The sequence below is a fragment of the Borostomias antarcticus genome (assembly GCF_949987555.1).
Source record: "Borostomias antarcticus genome assembly, chromosome: 1".
In the NCBI taxonomy this organism is placed as follows: domain Eukaryota; kingdom Metazoa; phylum Chordata; class Actinopteri; order Stomiiformes; family Stomiidae; genus Borostomias; species Borostomias antarcticus.
In genome coordinates, this window is record NC_140234.1 from 30,515,431 (window position 1) to 30,538,028 (window position 22,598).

General features: G+C 48.4%; 2 protein-coding genes and 1 long non-coding RNA gene across 4 annotated transcripts in view; 2 read left to right on the forward strand and 1 right to left on the reverse strand.

Annotated features, from left to right (window-relative positions):
- nf1a (neurofibromin 1a) overlaps window positions 1-22,598 on the reverse strand; it is a gene marked incomplete at its 5' end in the record, with an annotated part of 88,684 nt that overhangs the window by 34,721 nt on the left and 31,365 nt on the right. For both annotated transcript variants that reach the window (XM_084443525.1, XM_084443526.1), the window contains 2 exons: window positions 21,249-21,359; window positions 21,568-21,714. In XM_084443525.1, the coding sequence (XP_084299651.1) occupies window positions 21,249-21,359; window positions 21,568-21,714 (258 nt within the window). The remainder of the gene's footprint in view (window positions 1-21,248; window positions 21,360-21,567; window positions 21,715-22,598) is intronic.
- LOC311314059 (oligodendrocyte-myelin glycoprotein-like) lies at window positions 10,913-15,791 on the forward strand (the record flags this gene model as incomplete). The annotated part of the gene is made up of 3 exons (XM_084444359.1): window positions 10,913-10,926; window positions 13,660-13,875; window positions 14,801-15,791. 3 exons carry the CDS (start codon window positions 10,913-10,915, stop codon window positions 15,789-15,791), a joined length of 1,221 nt encoding a protein of 406 aa, XP_084300485.1.
- On the forward strand, window positions 18,871-20,398 carry LOC311310448. The gene is made up of 3 exons (XR_014630500.1): window positions 18,871-18,966; window positions 19,422-19,486; window positions 20,023-20,398. It is a non-coding gene; the product is annotated as an uncharacterized lncRNA (long non-coding RNA).

The following is a 22,598-nucleotide window of genomic DNA, read 5'->3' on the forward strand; positions in this document are numbered from 1 at the left end:
GTTGCTGCTTGGACAAAGTAAAATTCTATAAAAGTAGAATAATCTTCTTAATTGTCTTTAAAAATTATTTATTTAAATAACTGAGGAAATACATTTCAAATGCACCCAAAATTGCGTGTCTCACAAAGTAACCATCGTTGATTGATAGAGGATATAAATTGTAGGGGTGGCCCGAGTAACTGGAGTATTCCACTATTTGTTCGGTACGTTAGTATTTCGAGCTCAATTCAGTATTCAGAGTATTCTTTTTTTGTCCCGATACTGCAGACCGAAACCAACGTCACCAAAGTTACACTGAGTGATGCAACTAAATGGAAGCAGATTTCATGCTCGTGTTTTCTCCCTCAATACACTCTGCAGGTCTATTGCTCCAACTCTCGCCCCAACAACATGCTTGTCGCATTTACAAAGGAACCAGGCCAGGTCCAGTCTGGCTTATGTGCGTGGCTGGCTTGTTTCATGAATAAGGGTTGGGGTAGGTACAGGATCTGACCTATAAGGCAAGGGGTAAAGGTTGGAGTGAAAGGATGAACATGTGGAGGTTTGGGGTGTAGTCCCATAAAGTCATCCCCACCGGGTCTTGAACCCCAGTCTCCAGGGTGGGAGTCCAATGCTCTGACCACTACTCTACTTGTGCAGTGGAGATTGGCGGGTTGATTTTGGGGTCCTTCTTGATTTTGGTGTGCTGGGACTACTGCCTCTCGTGGTGCCAACAGAGAGATGCAGGCCAACATTGTCGGGAGCAAGGGAGTAAGGGAGGGATTGATGACCCGACAAATTACAGTCATTTAGCAGACGCTTTAATATACGCTTACTAAAAAGCATAGCATACTATTCGCTCATTCCCACCAACGAGTACTCGCGGCCAGTAAAATGGTATTCACGACGGCCCTGATAAATTGATAAATGTATCAATTATAGGGGAAGCCTATAATTGATCAATTGTGTTTGTAGAGGCAGTAATACCACCACAGATTATGCACGTATCACAAATATTGATTAAAGGTAATCATTGAGTAGTTTGAGTTATTCAATGGATTCTATTTTGAGAAAGCAACAGAATAAGGACATATACAATGGTATTATGATTATTGGTATGCATCATATTACCCCAATAAGATACATTTTGGATGTCTGTTTTGTGGTGTAGTTTGAGGAAATGCGTAACCAGCCAGTACATTTCAGAACATTGTCTTTTCACTAAAACCTCCTAGAGCTTCTGAATTTCCTCATGGAACAGCGTGATAAATAGCATTGCTTCATACATTAATACCTAATGTTTCCCACCTAATCTGTCCTCAGTCATCAAGACACATCCTTGTTCAAAGGAGAGAAGAAAAAATGGAGCGATTCCACTTCCTGTGTGCTGCGGTTCTGTGGGTCCTGCCACTGGGACTGAATGGCTTGACACCTGACCAGATCTTCCATTCGACCGACTCCTGGATAGGTGAGGTTCCTGCGGCCGACCAGACAGTCATTTCCTTAGAACTGTCCCAGCAGCCACTCCAGGAGAGCCCAACAACAGTACATGAGAATAACACATCGTTGCAGGTCACATCCGAGACTAAGTTACCCACCACAGAGAACCAGGTTGCAACAGGGCAAGACCCTTCCTACAGCAAAGGGGAAGTAGGTCAACCAGAATCAGGGAGATCAGCTCAAACGTCAGCCTCTGAAATACCCTCCGCTGCTCCGAACCAAGCGGCGGAGATCCAAACAGGACCAGCCACTCCCCAGACGGCACAGTCATCCACAGGGACTGTCCAGTTTGGAGTGACACTGGCGGCCATCACAGATGTTCCTACCCCAGAGGGCAGCTCGAGTACGGAGGCTCGTAGTGATCCTCCCCGGACAGCCAGCTCCTCACAAGCCCCAGGCCCAGCTGTGACGCCCACCCCGTCAACCCCGTCAAGTCCCGCTGAAGGTCCGATAGAAGAGCCTCTCTCCACCGATTCAGCCTCTACTTTGCCTGCTTCGACGGCCCGAAACACAGGGTCCGCCGAGACCGACTCTACAACTCCCGCCACTGTCGTCACGGTTACAGGCGTTGACGGTGCTGCCGCCGCCACCAAGGGCAATGCCACTCTGGCTGGCATCACAGAGACACCGGTCGTCACCACGACCACGACAATCGATGAACAACAAACGACAAAGAAGAAATCGATAGTACTTCCTCCGGCGAATTCGACAGCCACCACCACAGCCACGGTTACCGCCACGAAGAAGAAACCAGCGGTTCGACCGGGCTGGTCTCCAAAGAAGAAAAAGCCCCGAGGGCAACACGCCGGGACGGCGGTGGCGCTGATCATTGGCGGGTCACTGGCGCTGATGCTGCTCGCTTTCTTGGCCATGTGGGTCAGGAGGCGACGACTGCAGAAGAAACGTCTGGAGAACACCGACTGGGCTGGCCCCTCCCCTTTCCTGGAGGGCGGAGTAGGCGGCGACGACGACGGACGCGTCAACATGAGGCGGGGGTTCGACCGGATCTCACTCTCCGGCTTCCTGCCCCAGCGCCTCTCCAAGAGGATGTCTTCGCTCCCGCAGAGGGAGGAGGAGCTCAAAATGGTCGACGTCCAAACGGGACGCACGTTCGGAATAGAGCCGGACGGGCCTCGCGTGGCGCGTGAGGATATCCCAGAGTCATTCTCGCCTCCCGCTCCCTCAGCGACGGCGCCGGACGACGGCGATCCCAAGACGCCCGCTCCGCTCCGCACCTCAGAGATGGGCGGCTCGGATGGTCACCCTCCTACACCGCCCAATGGGGGTCCTCAGATGCTTTTGTCAAATGTTGACTTGGGTCCGCCCCCAGACGACGCCAGTCCCGCTCCAGCAAACGCCCCGGAACCCCCAAACCCCCCTGCCTCCCCGGAACCCCCCAGCCCCCCTGCCTCCCCCAACGCCCCGGAACCCCCCAGCCCCCCTGCCTCCCCCAACGCCCCGGAACCCCCCAGCCCCCCTGCCTCCCCCAACGCCCCGGAACCCCCCAGCCCCCCTGCCTCCCCCAACGCCCCGGAACCCCCCAGCCCCCCTGCCTCCCCCAACGCCTCGGAACCCCCCAGCCCTCCTGCCTCCCCCAACGCCCCTGAACCCCCCCGCCCCCCATCCCTCACCTCCTCAGAGCAAAACACTTAAAAACATGAAGGACAAAAAACAAAACGCATTTCTTATCATTTAGAGGCTTATAGGTTTCCCCACAGTCTATCTGTGTGAATGCACATTCTGGCCATTAGTTTGCTTTTGTAAGGGACTCGTACGTTATTTATTTCCTTGATATGTCAGTGACCAAGATGAGGAGTAACTAAATGTACTGAGCGTAACGCCTAAACGTATCGTGAGTCTGGGTGGAGCTCTCACATGTACTGTAGTATTCATACACGCTAGCCTGTCCATAGCCGTGTGCAATATTTATTTCAGGCCAGAATAATTGAGTTTCCTTCCTTCGGTGTGGTTTATGGAGAGGAAACGCAGAGTGAGAGGATGTGAAAGCCGGCCGGGCCGTCCAGAAAGGGCTGTGCTGCTTCAGAATAATGAGACTGCATGCCTGAGTGCCTGCATGGATGTGCGTCTCCGCCTGAAGACGCCTAATTAATAAAACGACTTGAAAAAGGAGGACTTGATGGAAAAGATTACATACTTTAATGGGCACTGGGTGACGCGGCATGTGATTGTTGTTGTTGTTGTTGTTGTTGTGGTTGTTGTTTGGTGATGGTCCATGTGTATGTGCTGTTGTTGTGTGGAGTGAGTTTTAGTTGGTGGTGTTTTTTTGTTCTGTGAATTATGATGATTTTATTATTTGATGCCATCAACCTGCCAGGGAACAACAGATGAAGATCAGGCTTGTGGCTAAATCTGGCATGTTCACATTTGATTTAAATGTTCAATGCATTGTCCCTATTAATATGCATTGTCCCTATGTTAAATAAATAAATGCAGAAATCTTGACATGAAGAGAGAGAGAGAGAGAGAGAGAGAGAGAGAGAGAGAAAGAGAGAGAGAGAGAGAGAGAGAGAGAGAGAGCAGGAGCTTGCTTGAGATGTCAAGGCAGAGCTCACTTTCGGCCCTTGGGTGAGCTGTGTTTTTGCTTCCCTCTGGAATATGTAGGGGCAGGATCTATGTCCACCCCCATTTTCTTCTCTGTAGCGCATTGTGTTGCTTCTGTATATGAAATGCGCTATACAAATAAAGTTTGGTTTGATTTGAAAGAGCATTTTGTAAATACATACAAAGAGAGGGGGTTAAGAGATGTGTGAGAACGAGAGAATGTCGGGTCTGTCTACAGGGCAGGCCTGAACACTGTTAGTGAGTTTATCAACAGGGCAGGCCTGAACACTGTGAGTGAGTCTATCAACAGGGCAGGCCTGAACACTGTGAGTGAGTCTATCAACAGGGCAGATCTGAACACTGTTAGTGAGTTTATCAACAGGGCAGGCAATGCAGTCGTTGCCCTCAGTCACATGGAACTGGGCGTCATCCTAGAACAGAGAGGCCACCCATGGCAACAAGGAAACGTCAAACCCACAAACCTCCCAGAAACCACACGTTTGATACAACGGAAAACAACTGAATCTGAGTCAGAAATGCCACTCATCCCACACAAAAGGCTTCATACTAGCCAGCAAATCAGAGAACTGTTAAATGTGCATGTGAAAAGTGAATTGTTAAATGTATTAAATGTGAAATATCAGGATGGAGTTTCTGTGCTACGTTGCTAAGGGCGGAGCCTGCAGTGCTCAGTAAAAAGTGAAAGGGCCCCTGTTGCTAAGGGCCAGACCATAATGATCCCCTGGTGGGTGGTGATTGAGGAGAGGCCCTCGCCTCCCCACCCACAGGCCATATCACCCAGAGGAACATTAAAATAAGGGAGTGTCTCGGAGATGCCATAAATTCACCTTCTATACAGAACTACTGCTACACTAGGGAGCCAAGTGAAGCTAAAACGCCATAGCAAACGACTCCCGGGTACTGTCATGTGTGTGCCATGTCCAACGCGTCCTTCAATTTTTATGTTCCTTCTCTCGCTCCGCCCCCCCCTCCCCCTTTCAACTCTACCTATAAAGTACATCTCCAGTTAGATACAGCTGATAAACGCTAGTCTCTCTCTTCCACACGTCATCTCTGCTTTCCTCCAGCTCTCAGAGACAAGCGTACCAAGAGAGCATAAAAAGGGGGAAAATAACCAACTGAAAAATGAAGGCAGAATTTCTTGTGTTGATACTTCAGTAGCTGTGTGTGTGTGTGTGTGTGTATCTGTGAGAGAATGAGAGAAAGAAAGAGAGAGAGAGAGAGAGAGAGAGAGAGAGAGAGAGAGAGAGAGAGAGAGAGAGGAGAGAGGAGAGAGTGGTGTGTGTGGGGTGGGGGTGGGGGGGTGTGAGTAACAGCTACACTTATTTAAACATATTTTTCCCACTCTTTATGCATCATGAATTTCCATATCAGATGTGGCCTGGCCATTCTGTTCCCAGGGCTCGTCTGTGCTCTGCGTGGAGGTACACACAAGAGATCACACCTTATTCATTCCATTCACACATAACGTATTGTTCTGACTAACTCCACTTTGATCTCTGTTTCAACGCAGGGCTCGGTGACTCATGTTTCTCTCCACTCTGAGGGCTGTCAAGTGAGAATAGACAAACTGTTGGTACACAGGAAGTGAGATACCGTTAAATGGGTGTGAAGAATATATTCCTCCTTCCTGGTATCAACAGTTTGTGCAAAGCAATAGTATTGGTTTTGCACAAACCGCCGGTATCCAGGAAGGTGTGTAGCTTAAACCCAAAACAACCGCATTGGCGTTTGGAAGACATGCTGTATATCTATTGATTTGAATCTTTAGTGAATAGCAGGTATTGGTATCACAGGCTCTCGAAGACTATTGGCTTCCCCATACTAGTGCTGGCAAAGCTGATTGGTGTTGCCATGCGGAGTTTCAGACCTGTGATTGGAGTTGCCACTCAGCTCCAGGCTGTGCTCTAAAGGCCGGCCCTCTCGCCTCTCCAACGTTCTCTACGTTCAATCCAGGAAAACTGTGAGCAATCTGGCCTGTGGTGGCGGCCCAAGGGGCCAGGCTGCGATTTACTTCCTGAAACATTTTGATCAGTGCCATCTTGCCGAAATCAGACCCCGCCGCGTTCACGAACAGTTTGCACCATGCAATTATAATTTGCGTCATTTTTTAATTACTTAACAATAGGGATGTGCACGGTTAACCGATTTCTCGAGTACCCGAGTAGGCAATCTGCTAGTCGGAAAATAAACACTACTCGGTTAATCTAAAGGCTATACAATATGGCATGTTTTGCCGTGAAAGCGCGCATTTCTGAGCGCCTGTGCCCTTTTTCAATTGTTACCAAAGAGGATAGAGCGTTGGCGGCTGCCTGGAGAAAAGCGCTGTACTGGATATGGAGTCTTTTTAAGAGCGCTCCGGCACAGGTCCATGCGCGTATAGCCTACTCGTTTTCCAGCCTATAAAGAAATATTGAATGAATAGGCCTGTTGTTCAATAAATCTATTTAGTTTTGCATGGACATTTCTCTAATGAAGGCTTGACGCCGAAACATCCATTATTGTCCAATAAATTGGAAATAGGCAGTGAGTGCCGCGGTGCTTTTTAGATAACGCTAAAAATTAATTCACTTGTTATCCGGCATCGGCAGTAAAGGCTTGGTTTAATACTTAATTTATATTAGTTGCATATTGTAGGCTTAGAGTTTTCAGTGTAGCCTAACGATAGGCTTAATAGGCTATGAGCTGGGCAGTGCATCCAAATTAAAAGGCTGCGTTTTTCGATTCCGATAGCTTCATGAAAACCTGTGGGTTATTCAATCTGATAAGTAATGCATCCAACCACACATCAGCTTTTAAATATGTTTATTTGCAAGGGCATGGACGAGACATGAAAGCACCGCCACGGTAATAACGGCGGAAAAAAACGTTTTCCCCTCCGAGGGGGCCGGGGTTCAATGCGCTCTGTCTGGACGGTATCTTTTTTTGAGTAATCTTTTTTTTGAGTAATCGGTTACTCGAGTAGGATCAGGTTAGGTTACTCGGTTTTAAAATTAGTCGAAATTCCCATCCCTACTTAACAATGCTAATGCAGGAACATGCAATACAGCGGGGAGAGCGGTGAATGCACATTAAACATTTAATAATTGACAGGGTCAACAAATCACGTGGTTAAAACATGAGAAAAGCACAACTGTGCATGCCTGTGACGCGAGAAAACACAACTGCGCATGTCAAAAGGGGTCGGTGGCCCTGTTCAAAAAGCTTCACTCTCAAGAACGAGGCGTCAACGTAGTCACCGCATCCAGTTCTATTAATACATCCCTGTGGCGGCCATACCTGCAGACCCCCATGCTCCCAGCTCTCTAACAGAGGGCCAGTGGCTGTGTAGCACTACACTGCATTCCAGTCATTTAGCTGACGCTAAATGACTGGAAAGTGACTAACAATAATTGCATTTAACATAGGAAAAGCCAATGTACTACTACTCGCCAGAACTCACAAGTGCATCTTCTTTCTAAAACAAGTGACTAAGAGCATAATCTAGTGCTGAAGGTAAAGTCCAGAATAGCAAACTAAAAATACAATAGGTGCTTAAAAGAGAGGATCCTGGTTGTACTTCTTGAAGAGAGTTTTGAGTCTGCGGCGAATGATGGGCAGCGACTCTGCTGTCGTGATGTCAGTGGGCAGTGGGCACTCCCAGGTACAAGGTTCCTATGTCTCTTAGACAGCTGGTGAACTGAAAGCACAGCCTATATCTGTGTGTGTGCGTTTCCATGAGGGAAGTCCCAGACCTATGAGGGGAAGGCTGTATGGTTGGCCAGACACCATCTGCCAGGCTGAAGTGAAAGAATGACTTGTTTTCAGGAGGACTGGTGCAGAAGGAAGGAGGAGGGAGAGCTGTGGACATTGGAGTCGCAGGACCTCTGTAATTTGCACTCTTTTCCTGGGCTCATGAACACAGACCTCCGGCCTGGTGTCAGAAATGGCTCGAGTACTGTATGGGCATACGGACTGGCTGTTGCAAGCTGTTGCTGAATGTTGACACTTGGAACTGAATCGATTAGACAGTAGCCATGTTTCCATCCACTTGTCAATCGAATTGTGTGAGGATCGCTAAAAATATGAATGCGAATAAAGCCGGTGAACGTGCGTTTCCATCTAGAGCTTTGAATCGGATAAAGCATTTATCACAAAAGACTTTTATCGAACAAGAGAAAATCCGATGAGATCGACAGTACAAACTTTTTGTAGATTTTCATGATTTTTAATCGAATTTTACTGTTTCCATAAGACATTTTTAATTCGATATAACTTAATTCGCATAAAACGTGTGGATGGAAACATGGCTACTGACTCATGAGATGGTGTGAACAGGAAGTGTGCAGAAATGTCTCTGGGGCATGTTGTATAAATAGATGGTGTCTCAACTTCCACAATTACACACATGCATCTCTAGAACTAAAACATTTTCTGTGTTGACATGATCAAGATCCCCCCCCCCCCCCCCACTGTGGGTACTGTCCATTATACACTGAGATGATCTCATCCGTACGTCGGAAATGAATGAATGACACGTGAGCTGAGATGACTAATGAAGTGGTATTGTATGAATGCGTCATATTCCTGGTGCCGGTAGGCTCAGTGTGTGGGTCATAAACCCCACCCCAGTGAGCCAGGACAAGCCTTTCCTCTCCCCCACCCTCCTCAGAACATCTGACCAGGGATCAGCTCTTATTACAGCCTGGCAGGGGTTCCTGGACAATCAATCAATCAATCAATCAATCAATCAATCGACACCGCCACATAGGTGAGACGGCATCAGACTGCCCCTCAAAACGAAAGAGCCGAGCAACGATAGCTATTCTAATCTGCCTCAACGCAGGGTGACTTGAGGGAGGTGTGTGTCCACCGACAAGCTGTATGTAGCTGAACAGGCCAAGCTCACAGCTGCGTACAGCTAGAGTTTAGAGCTGGCGCGCCTACCGATGTTTTACAGCTACGTTAGCAACGAGTGTTGTGTTTCTGCAGACTGCAGATTAACTAGCCAAGTTAAGATAGCTAGCTAATGTTAGCTAGTGCTAACGCTCGCTATCTGCAGTTTTGCAAAAAAAACAACAACAACCGTTGTTGTTGTTGTTGTCAGAACAGCCTTTTAACAGCCTGCACTCCAGCCCAAAAAGGTCAACTTTTTTCAAACTGAAAAAAAGTCTAGAGCTCCTGGCTCTAAAAAGTGCTTGGAACACAGCTCTCGTCTCTACAGTGCCCTAGAGCTCATTAACCATTGTAAACAACAAGGAAACAGAAAACGAAAATACAGCTTGTCGGTGGACACGCACCCTTAATTGAGTATACTGGTAAAGAGAGAGAGAGAGATGTAGAGGGTCAGAGAGAGAGAGAGAGAGAGAGTCGGAGATGGACAGAGAAAGAGGGAGGGAGGTGGAGATGGACAGAGAGCGAGGGAGGTCTGGTGACATAAACAGTCCTGTTATATTAAACCATAATGAGGTGTCAACACAATCTGAGCTGTACTACTTTGCAGTGAGGCTGTGAGAACAGCCATCCTTTGCAGATGCTAGATGGCTCCTCGGTTGGTGTGTGTGTGTGTGTGGGGGGGGGGGCTCCTGTTAGAGAGAGGTAGACTGTGAGCATGCCCGTTCATCCAGAACAATGTCACCCAGACTGCCTACTCTGACCAGCTGCACCCCAGGCTGTATACTGTATGCACCAGACTACAATGCATGAAGGTTTCCAGGTGTGTGTGAGAGTATGTGTGTGTGTGTGTGTGTGTGTGTGAGAGAGAGAGAGAGAGAGAGTACAGTAGGTGTGGTGAATCTAGAGGTGTAAATGAATGTTAAAATGTCACCAGCAATGTCAGTCCCCAGTGAGCAGTGTGAGGAGAGAGGAGTGTGTTAGTGTGTGTTAAAGTGATATAGGCCAGGGACAGAGAGGAGTGTGTTAGTGTGTGTTAGTGTGTGTTAAAGTGATATAGGCCAGGGAAAGGGAAATAGGGCATGTGACAGTATGTGAATGAATTCAGCAACAGAAAGGGTGTGAGAGAGAGAGAGAGAGAGAGAGAGAGAGAGACAGACAGACAGAGAGAGAGGTAGAGAAAGTGAGTGAGAGAGAGAGAGAGAGAGAGAGAGAGAGAGAGTTGCTTTTGTCTTACGCACGGATCCCGATTGTAAAAAGATTGGAGTCAGCAGCCCCTCCCCCCCTCCCTCTGCCCCCCTCCCCCCTCCCTCCCCCCTCTGTCCTGATCAGCAGCAGAGAGGCTCTGTGCTGCATCTCTCCATCCTGCCCCTCCTCCCTCCCATCCCCCTCTTTCTCTCTCCCTCCTCCTTCTCCTCCTCCCTCCCTCCCCCCTTTTCTCTCTCCCTACTCCTCCTCCCTCCCCTCTTTCTATCTCCCTCCTCCTCCTCCCCCTCCCTCCCTCCTCCCCCCTGCTCTCCTCCTCTAGCAGAGCGCGTCAGGAGGCTGCAGAGGAGCCGAGCAGAGCGGAGGAGCAGCAGAGAGGAGGAGGAGGAGGAGGAGGAGGAGGCTGGCGCTATCGAGGGCACCGCGCTCTGCCATGCCAGGACAACGCCAGGAGGGCTAGCCGGGAGAGAGAGAGAGAGAGAGAGAGAGAGAGAGAGAGAGAGGAGAGACGCCTTCATCAGAGAAGAGAGAGTAAAAGCAGAGAGAAAAACAGAGTGAGAGGATGTGAGAGGGAGCGAAAGCCAGGATCAAAGAGGGAGGATAGGGCAGAGTCCTGAGGAAGGAGGGACAGCCTGGACCTGGGATTTCACCTGCCAATCACAGCCCTGCTCTGCTGCTCCGCCAAACACAGAGAAACACCTTCAACAACGGAGAGACGAGAGAGAGAGAGAGAGAGAGAGAGAGAGAGAACAAGAGATGACTTGCTGAAGAAATGGAGAGGATCAGGTGAGTGACTTCCATGAGGAGATAAACAGCATGAGAGGGGCGTGCATATGATAACACACACACGCACACACACACGCACGCGCACACGCACGCACACACACAGAGCAGTGAGGTTTGATTCTGTACAGTACCACACAAGCCCTAGGACTGCAGCAGGGTAATTCGTCTACGTCAGTCTAGTGCTGTTCATTAGAGACATAAAGAAGCAGAGTCTCTCTCTCTCTCTCTCTCTCTCTCTCTCTCGCTGTGCCAACATCTATGTAGGATATTCCATTACCCTACCTGGGTCCCTAGCAGAAGTCGTCTAGCGACCATTATATATGTGGCTCAATGCCACACACTGCGCCTCAACACAGAAATGTTATGTTTGGTGATTTTAATAGCGCATGCTTCAAGCGGACCAGGCTAATTCAAGACTCACCCCGGGGGAAGTTTCTAGAAAGAGCTGAATGTTACCTGCGACAGAGAATTGTTTGGTAGCACAAAGTAACACAAAAGCGCACACACACACACACACACACACACACACACACACACACAATTGCATTGTGTCCTGTCCAGGTAGTAGTACCCTGTATCCTGGCATACCTAGCCAGGCATTTGGGGACAGTGTGTGTGTGTGTGTGTGTGTGTGTGTGCTTGCGTGCGTGCGCCACTCTCAATGAATTGAACCAGTGCCCACTGCGGTATTCCGGGGCTGGCTAACCCCCTGGCAGGACTTCAAACATGCCAGCCCTGGACCCCCGGACCCACCGACCCCCGAACCCCGAACCCACCGACCCACTGAACCCCGGACCCCCGGACCACCGAGCGGGACGCTGATGAGCTTCATCAGACCAGAGCCGTTCAAATGAGCAGTCTGGTCCTGGAGCCAGGACGACATATCCATCCAGCCTGGGGCACTCAACAACTCACAACGGCACTCTGTCACAACGGCGCACTGTCCACTCTGTCACAACGTCACTCTGTCACAACGTCACTCTGTCACAACGTCACTCTGTCACAACGTCACTCTGTCACAACGTCACTCTGTCACAACGTCACGTCAGAAGAGCTGCCCGGGACATGGCTGAGGGGGGATAACGGGGTGAGAAGAGGAGAGAGGAGAGGAGGAGAGAGGAGAGGAGGAGGGGAGGAGAGAGGAGAAGAGGAGTGGAGGAGAGGAGGAGGGGAGGAGAGAGGAGAGGAGGAGAGAGGAGAGGAGGAGGGGAGGAGAGAGAAGAGGAGGAGAGGAGGAGAGGAGGAGGGGAGGAGAGAGGAGAGGAGGAGAGAGGAGAGGAGGAGGGGAGGAGAGAGGAGGAGAGGAGAGAAGAGGACAGGAGTCGTCGTGTTTTACAGCAGGCAAACACACACACACACACACACACACACATACACACACACACACACAGGTAATATTTCATCCTGAGGCATCTGAATGTTTTACTGCTGTGAAGCAGTCTTCGTAAGTGATGCTGCCTGCTACCATGCATGCAAAGCAACCTTGAAACCATTCAAATATGTGCAGTGGTCTCCCTACATCAATCACACAACAAACACTGAAATGCCACAGGGATGAAAAGTACAGCGCATGTCTGAGGGGGATCTAGTTACAGGATGCTGCTCGCTTACAAATGAGTATTGGTCTGATTCGCCCACAGCTCTGCTCTACTCTGGGCTTGTCCGCACATAACATGGTTGTAGTCCCGTGTGGGAGGATTTTGAAGATAAGATGCTGTTCCATTAATCGTTAGTTTAGATTGGTAGTGCCCGTAACTCGGTTTGTAGTGCCTGTAAATAAGTGATGTAATGTACAGTAACTGCTAAATTACATATATGCAGTGAAGAAAAAAAACTGCACTGTGAACTTGACCAAGACGTTAAGCTACTGTTGTTTAAAAGAACTGCCACATAATGTAATACGAGAGATAGTTTGATAGGATTACATTTTATTATGTGCTGGTGAAGAAAACCTATTACTAAGACCGCAGGGAGTCAATTCGATGTTAGTACGCCTCTACTGGAGTGGAGGTTGAAGCAATGATGAACACAGAGGCACTCTGCCTCATCTATCTAGGAAATAAACAGTTGCCATTCTCTGGAACCATTGAGACTCATTCAGACTGTCATTCAGTAAACGCTTTGTCAGCACAGTACAAGGTATTGCCTAGTGTATGTGTTGCTGTGTAGTGGGGCGTAAACCCACAACATTACTGTTGCAAACAGTGTACTGTGTTCTACATGGCCACTAGAAGTCAACGTTTACAGACAACATACAAGAAAAGCCTAATTAAAAGGTATTTTGATTATTTTTGTAGCACGACAGCGGCGACGACGCGATAAAAACCAGCAGTGGATTTTTTAAGTGCCACTGTACGCTTCGCATGTACAGACACACTAACACACAAACAAAGCAGATGTAAACACAGACGTAGACAGACATACACAGCTCCCCCAGGAGCAGAGTTGTAGCTGTGCGTCAACTTTCAACCATCTGCTCCAAAATGTAGCTACAATCTCAGCAGATGGCTGTGCCCAGCTACTACTGTGTTAATGAAGGAGTGGTGTCTGCCTGCCATGCACACCCGACCTGTACCGCGCCACAAAACAGAAACAAAATGCCTTTTAAGTTGACTTTTTTTTGTATAAAGACTACAAGACACCAATGGATATTCTCATAGATCTCATACATCGCATTCTACTGACCTCACTTCCTTTTTCTCTACCCTCCCCCCCACCCCCACCTCCACCCAGAGCCCTCGCCATGCCCGCCCCCCGCTACTCCCCGCTGGGCTGCCTGCTCCTGCTGCTCCTGCTGGGGGCTCTGGGGGGCTGGGTCCTGTCCATCTGCCCTTCCGTGTGCTCCTGCAGCCGGGGACACCGCGTGGTTGACTGCTCCTCCCGAGGCCTGGACCAGCTGCCCCCCGGGCTCCAGCACAACATCCGCTTCCTCAACCTCTCCCACAACAGGTAGCTAGACCTCCTCTTCCTCAACCTCTCCCACAACAGGTAGCTACACCTCCTTTTCCTCAACCTCTCCCACAACAGGTAGCTAGACCTCCTCTTCCTCAACCTCTCCCCCAACAGGTAGCTACACCTCCTCTTCCTCAACCTCTCCCCCAACAGGTAGCTAGACCTCCTCTTCCTCAACCTCTCCCCCAACAGGTAGCTACATCTCCTCTTCCTCAACCTCTCCCCCAACAGGTAGCTAGACCTCCTCTTCCTCAACCTCTCCCCCAACAGGTAGCTAGACCTCCTCTTCCTCAACCTCTCCCCCAACAGGTAGCTACACCTCCTCTTCCTCAACCTCTCCCCCAACAGGTAGCTACACCTCCTCTTCCTCAACCTCTCCCCCAACAGGTAGCTACACCGCCTCTTCCTCAACCTCTCCCCCAACAGGTAGCTAGACCTCCTCTTCCTCAACCTCTCCCACAACAGGTAGCTAGACCTCCTCTTCCTCAACCTCTCCCACAACAGGTAGCTACACCGCCTCTTCCTCAACCTCTCCCCCAACAGGTAGCTAGACCTCCTCTTCCTCAACCTCTCCCCCAACAGGTAGCTAGACCTCCTCCTCCTCCTCCTCAAACTCTCCCACAACAGATAGCTACACCTCCTCCTCCTCAACCTCTCCCCAAGAAAGGAGCTAGACCTCCGTGTGGCCGTCTTCCTAGCCTCTGAAGTGAAGCAGGCGTGTTATGTGACTAGGCCTATGTCTCGCAGAAACTGGCCACCTCCGCCAGATTACTCTAGCCTCGGCTAAAATGTTTACAACTGACACCACCAGCGGATGAGGTAACCCAGAGACAGAGAATGCATGTGGGCGGGTGGTCTTCTTGATCTCGAGCAATGAAATCCAAAAACCAATCCATTAAAATCAAAATTTTACTCCCAACAGCCTGCGAGGCCTCGACAACCAACTGAGCCATTACGCCCACCTCCGTACCCTGGACCTGTCCTACAACCGCCTGGGCCAGCTGCCGGCCGCCCTCCCCCGGGCCCTCTGGGACATACGGGCCGCGGGGAACCAGATCCGAACCCTGGACAAGAACGACACGGCCTACCACTGGAACCTGCGGGTCCTGGACCTGTCGGCCAACGAGCTGGAGAGGGTGGTGTTCATCAACAACACCCTGCCCAGCCTCCACACGCTCAACATGAGCCACAACCGCTTCTGGACCGTGCCCACCAACATGCCGCACAACCTGGAGAGCGTGGACCTGTCGCACAACTACATGGTCCAGATCCTGGCCGGCTCGCTGGACCGCCTGCCCCGGCTGGTGCGGTTCTACCTGCACGCCAACCGTTTCGCCTGGGTGGCGGACGGCGTCCTGGACCGTCTGACCGGCCTCCAGGTGCTGACGCTCGGGGACAACCCCTGGGCCTGCGAGGAGGAGGAGAACATCACCAAGCTGCTGCGCTGGGCCGAGCACACCCGCGCCGTGGTTTTGGGCTGTCCCTGCTACACTAGGCCCACCTGCGGGCAGGGCCACCTGGGCACCCCGGGGGGGGAGTGGCACTTTGCCTCCTACACGGAGCCGCCACTAGGGGCCGACACGCGCCAGAGGAGCCGCGCCGACCCCGCCGTGAGGTCCGCCGAGGTTACTCCCGGGTACCGGGCAAAGTCGGCGCAGCTCGAGACCGGAATGTACGGCGCGGAAAGAGGGCTGGGGTTGAACGGTTCTGGGGAGCAGTTGCCGTCCGAATGGACTTCTACGACTTCCTTTGAGTCTGCAACGCGCACAAGCACAACGGGGCGTCCTCGGTCGGCCGCCAAGAAGCCCAAAACCGGAAACGCTAGGAGTGGAGGGTACGGACTCCGTAACCAGGTTCCGCGTGTGGTCACCTTGAACCTTTTAGTCACTGTGGCTGCCTTCAAAGCCTTCTAAAACCATCTTCATCTATTACTGGAAAAACAGACACTATGGACTCTGGAAACCAGAAAGAGAATGTAAGACCCAAGAAAGATGGGAGAAGAGTTCCAGCTCTTTCATTTTAAATTTAATGGAAAAAATCTTTTCTGACTGTTACTGCCTAAAATGAATATCATAGTGTGTATTCTCTCTCATCTTCCAACAAAGTTACCACCTTCTACAGTATGCTGTTAGGCTATATCCTTCAAATTCTTACACAAATATCTAGATGAATGTACTGTATTCAAAAACATGACTGAAAAATAGTCTTATACACTACTGTTGGTGTGGCAAAATGAATGCTCAACTCTCTGTATAGCTAATGCTTGTCCATTAACAGATGCTGCTGCATTTTATGGTTTATATGAGATAAAGAAAAAGAATAACATTGTGACTGCGTTGGTGTGTTGTTTGGATGGAGTTTCTGGTCTGTGGAAAGTCCCCTCAAGTCCCCTTTCTCTGCATTTTATGAAAAGCACAAAAGACAATCAACATTAACATTCCCATTGATGCTCAAAATGACTTAATGAGAAAACATGTAGAAAAGAGTGCATGATTATTTCCATACAGGTTTTTTTTTTATTTAACAAGCGCTCAAGATTGCTATTTTTAGCTGTGACCTGCAGCTCTAGTCTAGAGCATGCTCTGTCGCTTGGTTGGTCCACAGAAATGTAAAAGTGCAATGCTGCTGTTGTCCACAGCAGGGCGCCACAGCTCTTACTAATCCACTAATTACACAAGAGGGAAAGATTGCCAGGTTGAAAATGCTTGTAGGCTGCTCAGCCGTTGCAGCTATTGCGAATTGGCTTTGTTTTTATAAACAGGCCTGCAGTCCAGTCTGAGGCATGATACAATACCAGCACAAAATATCTCCCAAAATTACTATATGGTGCATCCCTAACAATATCACAGACGACCGAATCATTCATTTATTTCAGTCATAACATCAAAAACATAGCTTCACTGAAAACCATACTGCACTCTTGTGTAACTCTGTAACTCTTCTACTTTTTGAGAGCCTGGCCTCTCAATAACACACACTAGAAAGTACATTTCCTGGAGAAAATGTGAGGTGGGCTAGCTGCCACAGCTGTGTGTAGCAGCTACTGCGAGTACTACTATAACAACTAACTACTGTAAATATAACTACTATAAACACTATTGCTATTACTATTATAACTACAAATATAATTGTTTGCATGACCATAACCACAAAATATAAATATGAATAAAATACTATTAACACCATCACAGACATGAACAAGAGCAGAACCTGAAATAAGGAACCAGCCCTCTCCAACACACACCACAGACATAAACAAGAGCAGAACCTGAACTAAGGAACCAGCCCTCTCCAACACACACCACAGACATAAACAAGAGCAGAACCTGAACTAAGAGGCAGTGGTATACAGCCTGGGGGGAGGCGGCTGCTTTACCTGACTGCACATCCAAAAGGCCCAGACGCCCCGGGGGCCTAGTACAAGTCAACCCCCCCCCCCCCTTCACCAGCGTCTGCAGCGTCTACACCGTATGAGACAGCTGCTGCTGGAACTGAACCGCTACCACCACTAATATAATCTGTCCCAATGGTAATTTATAATCTATCCCAATGGTCATTTATAATCTATCCCAATGGTCATTTATAATCTATCCCAATGGTAATTTGACTGAGGTGCAGATGTTTGTGTTTCGGAGCTACAGTAGCTCATCAGCATTCACTTCATAGCAGGGCCCCTATAAACACGTCTGTGACTGACTGACTGAGAGAAGAGAGGAGAGGAGGGGAGGAGAGGAGGAGAGAGGAGAGGAGAGGAGAGGAGAGGAGAGAGGAGAGGAGGAGAGAGGAGGGGAGAGGAGGAGAGAGGAGAGGAGAGGAGAGAGGAGAAGAGAGGTGAGGAGGGGAGAGGAGAGGAGGGGAGGAGGGGAGGAGAGAGGAGAGGAGAGGAGGAGAGAGGAGAGGAGAAGAGAGGTGAGAGGAAAGGAGGGGAGGAGAGAGGAGAGGAAGGGAGAGGAAGGGAGAGGAGAGGAGAGGAGGAGAGAGGAGAGGAAGGGAGAGGAAGGGAGAGGAGAGGAGGAGAGGGGATCGACAAGCACCGGTGCTCCCCAGGGCTATGTTGTCGGCTCCCCAGTTTTATTCTCACTGAAGACAAATCATTTAATCCAAGCTGGGGGCCCCCTGTCCCCCCCCTTAATTATGCCACTGTTAACAGCATCATCAGAGTGTGGTGTCAACCAAACCGTCCAGATGAAAGACAAGGTCTCTGACCTCCCGTGGGTGTCATACAACATCCCTCCCTGCAGGCCACATACAATAAGAGCAGTCCATTATCAGACTTGCTTGGAAAACTCCTATGACCACTCTGTCACCACGCTGAATATCAACTCCTCTCGTTACGGCAAACACCACAGTCACTCATTTGTTTCAACCTTCTTCCATCAATGCTCTGAATGGACAAAATGTGTTAAATTGTATAGGCAGAGTGCAATGTTAGTTGAGTGTTTCTCAATGTGCTGGTCGTGTGCTTTATGGAATGTCTCTTGTATTTGATTTTGTCCAGTGTTCATTTTTGTGTACCTGATGTTTTTTTGATACACAGAAGCATATGGTGTCCAAGACAATTTTCGCCAGAGTGACAATAGAACGTTCTTATCTTGTGCACAGAATGTCATCAACAGAGCACATCGACAGACATCGCTACTGTAGAGAAGGGGTCTACTAACCTGACAGGCCAGATGGTTTCAATCAATCAATCAATCAAAGCTTTATTTGTATAGCGCATTTCATACCCAGAGGCAACACAATGCGCTTTCATTTGGTTTGTTCCACTCAACCATATGGGAAGGCCTTGTTGGAATTTTAGGAGAAAAGGGCAGACACTTTCAAAAATACTTGGCAGGTGATTGGATGAACCACCTGTCCATCACCGTCTATCACGGGCAAACTTCAACCAGTATTTTTTCATGGGGACACTTAAATGACGGATAAAAGGGGAAGGAAGCATATGAAAGCATGCATAAACTAAAAAGCCCTCCCCTATTTAAGGAAGCTGCTGTTTCCACAGACCAAATGCACAAACAGAGAAGCTTGAGGGCAGGAGAAGAAGGCTGATCTACAGAATCCTTTCAGAACACACCAGCGCCAGGGCAGGTGAGTGAGGAAAAAAGCTTCTACTAGGGTTAGTGAACCCAAACAAATTTGTTCTTAGTGACTTGCCTGATTAAATAAAGGTTAAATAACTTTTTCTTTATTTAACTCTTACAAATAGCTCAGTACTACTGTTAAAACTGTTAAGTGATAAATTCATTGCGCATATGATGAACAGTTGCACACAGGGGTGAAAATTTACTTTTTGGCTCACGGTGAGTCACCTGCCAAGGGGACTGTAGGTGAAAAAATCTACCGGCCAAGTATATATATTTTTCAGATAGCCTTCCGAAATCTAGTAGCCAATTGGACATTTTTCCTGCATTTGGCCAGTGGCAGGTGTTAATTTTCAGCCCTGGTTGCACATATCAGTTTTTACCACGAAATAGTCTCTAGTGCAATTGTAACACACCATAACTTCAAAGACAGCAAAGCAGCTATAATATTTTCCTCAACAGAACAGAAATTGGGCTACGTACAAGAAAAGGAGATTGAGACAGAACAAGACTACGCTGAGTTTGAGGTGTGTATAGTATCGTATTATTCCTGAGCCGAACAGTGCCCTTTGTTTTAACATGGCTATTGACTAATCTAACTTTAAAGAGAAATGCTTACTAGCTCTTTTCTGCTCGAGTCCAAGATGGTGTTTTGCTTATATAGAATATAGGTCTATTCAAGAGACACTGGTGTTTAGCTTATATAGAATATAGGTCTATTCAAGAGACACTGGTGTTTCCTGATACAGCATATTGGTCGATTCAAGAGCCCAGTGAGCAGTTACAGGCACTGACTTGACAATGAAGCCATTTAAAGCTACAAGCTACTGAACAAGAGAGCAAGCTAGGTTGATGGGGAAGATAATGTAGACTTTACATCCTGCCCAACAGAACAATGTGTGTGTGCGTGTGTGTGTGTGTGTGTGTGTGTGTGTGTGTGTGTATGTGTGAGTGTGTGTGTGTGTGTGCGTGTGTGCGCGTGTGTGCGTGTGCGCGCTTGTGTGCGTGGGTGGGGTGTTTTTGGGTGCCTGTATACTTGTTGTAACAGATAAAGCCGTTTCAGTGGCCATGCCTCGTCACCTGGGAATGAAGGTACTTCTGCTGGGGGTGCTGCTGGTCCTGCAGCTTCACCAAGGAGACAGCACCGCCAACAATACGGCCATCAAACCCAAGAGCTCAGCCACTTCAGTAAATGTCTTCAGTACACCACTGCTGGACTTCCTGCTGTTGTCTATGATCTACCCAGTGGTCCAACTCTACATCTTGGGATAGAGGCGCTTTCCAACCTCCCTGTAATTTGTTACACAGCTACCATATGTTCCACAGCTACCGTGAGCATTCTGCATTTCTTAGCGATGGGGTGTTTGTGGGTTTGGCAAAGTTGTCTTAATCTATACTTGGAACATGATAAAACATCTGCATGTCTGTGTAACTTTCTTCTGTCAAGGTTGAGGTAAAAATCTGCAAAGAAAGGAACGAGGTCTTGTCTTTTTATTTTAGCGACTCCCAAAGCCCGACCGGACCACACTTCCTCAAGTGTTGTCTGTCACGTTGCTGCGAAACACGCTTGCATTTTCACATCTCAACTGAAGAGGAGAAGCTGTTTGTGAGGAAGTTACCAGGCCTCTCGCATTCTGCACTCCTCCTAATGAGAGTTACAGCAATACCAAGCCAGCACTATGCCACTGAATACTGGTCTAAATAAACCACAGTGACTCAGCAACATAAAGAGCTCTGATGGCTGTGAAACAAAACCAGTGTCACACACACACACACACACACACACACCAATGGCTGCAGCTGCCATGCAAGGTGCTCAGCCTAGACTGCTTACTGGGAGCAATTTGGGGTTCAGTGTCTTGCCTTAGAACTGTCGACCCTACCATCACACGACATTCCCTGTGTTTACGGTATTAAGTTTACGGTACTACACAATAATGCGCTGCTGAAACTTCACATTTCAAGTTGCTTGCAACAGTTAATTTTGTAATATAAGCATGCTATTAATATATAATATATAGTAAATACTTGTTTTTTTTATGTGTGTTGGGGAGGTGAAATGCCGTATACCGTGAAATACCGTAAACCGTACCGTGTAACTAGATACCGTACCGTACCGTACCATAATGCAAAAATCCATACCGGCTCATCCCTACTCCTGAGCCCCAGACACCCCGGCGTTCAGGTTCCCTTACAGCACCATTGTGATGTCATGTTCTGTCACCTGGGTCTTTGTTGAAAGAGAGACAGTAAGGTAATAGAAAATCAAAACCCAGCTGAGGTTTGTACCTGCGAGCCACGTAGTAGAACACAGGGTTGCCCGTCTTGGATGTGCCAGCCTGGTAGAAGATGTTGAGAGTCTTCAGGGCTTTGAACTCCTCCTTCTCATGAACCTGGTGCCTAGGAGGGAGACGCAGCAGGCCAATCAGAGACCATTACGGTTGTAAAAAGCCTGTAAATAATGACTTTAAAAATCCCCTTGGGGAGATTTGTATTGTGGTACCATGCAACACAGAGAGACACATCACGCTATCCAAAAATGAACCGCACAATAACAGTACAACAACCGTACAGTTAAGATTGGGGTTAAAATAAACATTTACCACACCTGGTCATGAACTCCTCGAACTTGGAGCTAGTGAGGTTGAGGCTGGACCAGTGGGCGTCGGCCACGGGCTTGTGCTCCGGGGGGCCCAGGTAGGCCAGGAGGGTCGCCATCTTGTCGAAGGGCCGTCTGCCCACTGCCTTGTAGTCCCTACACAGACACACACGCATACACACACATACACACACACATGCACACACACAGGATTTTGAAAGCCAAGTAGTCATTTGAAATTATGTTTCATATTAGCCTACAAACACAAACTTTTATTTCAAGACTAGAGTAAATTTAGGACCATGAGTAAAGCCTGTTTAATATATTACATTGTAAGCCAATTTTATAAACCTTATTTTAAGCCACTCATGTTGTACTATTCATTCCAAATCAAATTTACCAAAATGACAGCCAGGTACACACTTTATGTATGTACATCCATGAGAGTTATCTAGAAGATAAATATAAAAGATAATGGTTTCAACCACTGTTGAAAAAGTCCCCTGGAGTCCCACTCGCTCTGGTGGGTTTATCTGTGACGATTGGTGGCTGTCAAACGCTCAGCAGGGGGGCTGTACATTGCGACATATATGTCGCACGTGCTATGAAAATAAATGTCTGTGCGATTAATTTATTTGCCCTGTAGCACATTTGTTATTATTTCATATTGTATAAATACAGTAACATCCCTTTCCGGGTGGTTTTAAGTGATGAACTGCATAACTTGTGTTCAGTAGAGGTGATAATGGACATTTTATACTTGTGCTACAACTTTCTGGCTCTGCGCTACAGAACTATCAACCCCTGTAGCACCAGTGCTATGTGCTAAAAAAGTGAATGTACAGCCCTGCCTGAGCTACAACAGTTGCGGCACTCAGTTTGCAGCCTCCACTTCCTGTATGCACTGTGGTTATAGTCTACACTTCCTGTGCGCAAAAACACCTCCAGGAAATATTTGTGTATGACAAGCAGAACAACAAGAGGCCTGTTTCAAGTAGGAAATGGGTGAGTGTGTGTGTGTGTGTGTGTGTGTGTGTGTG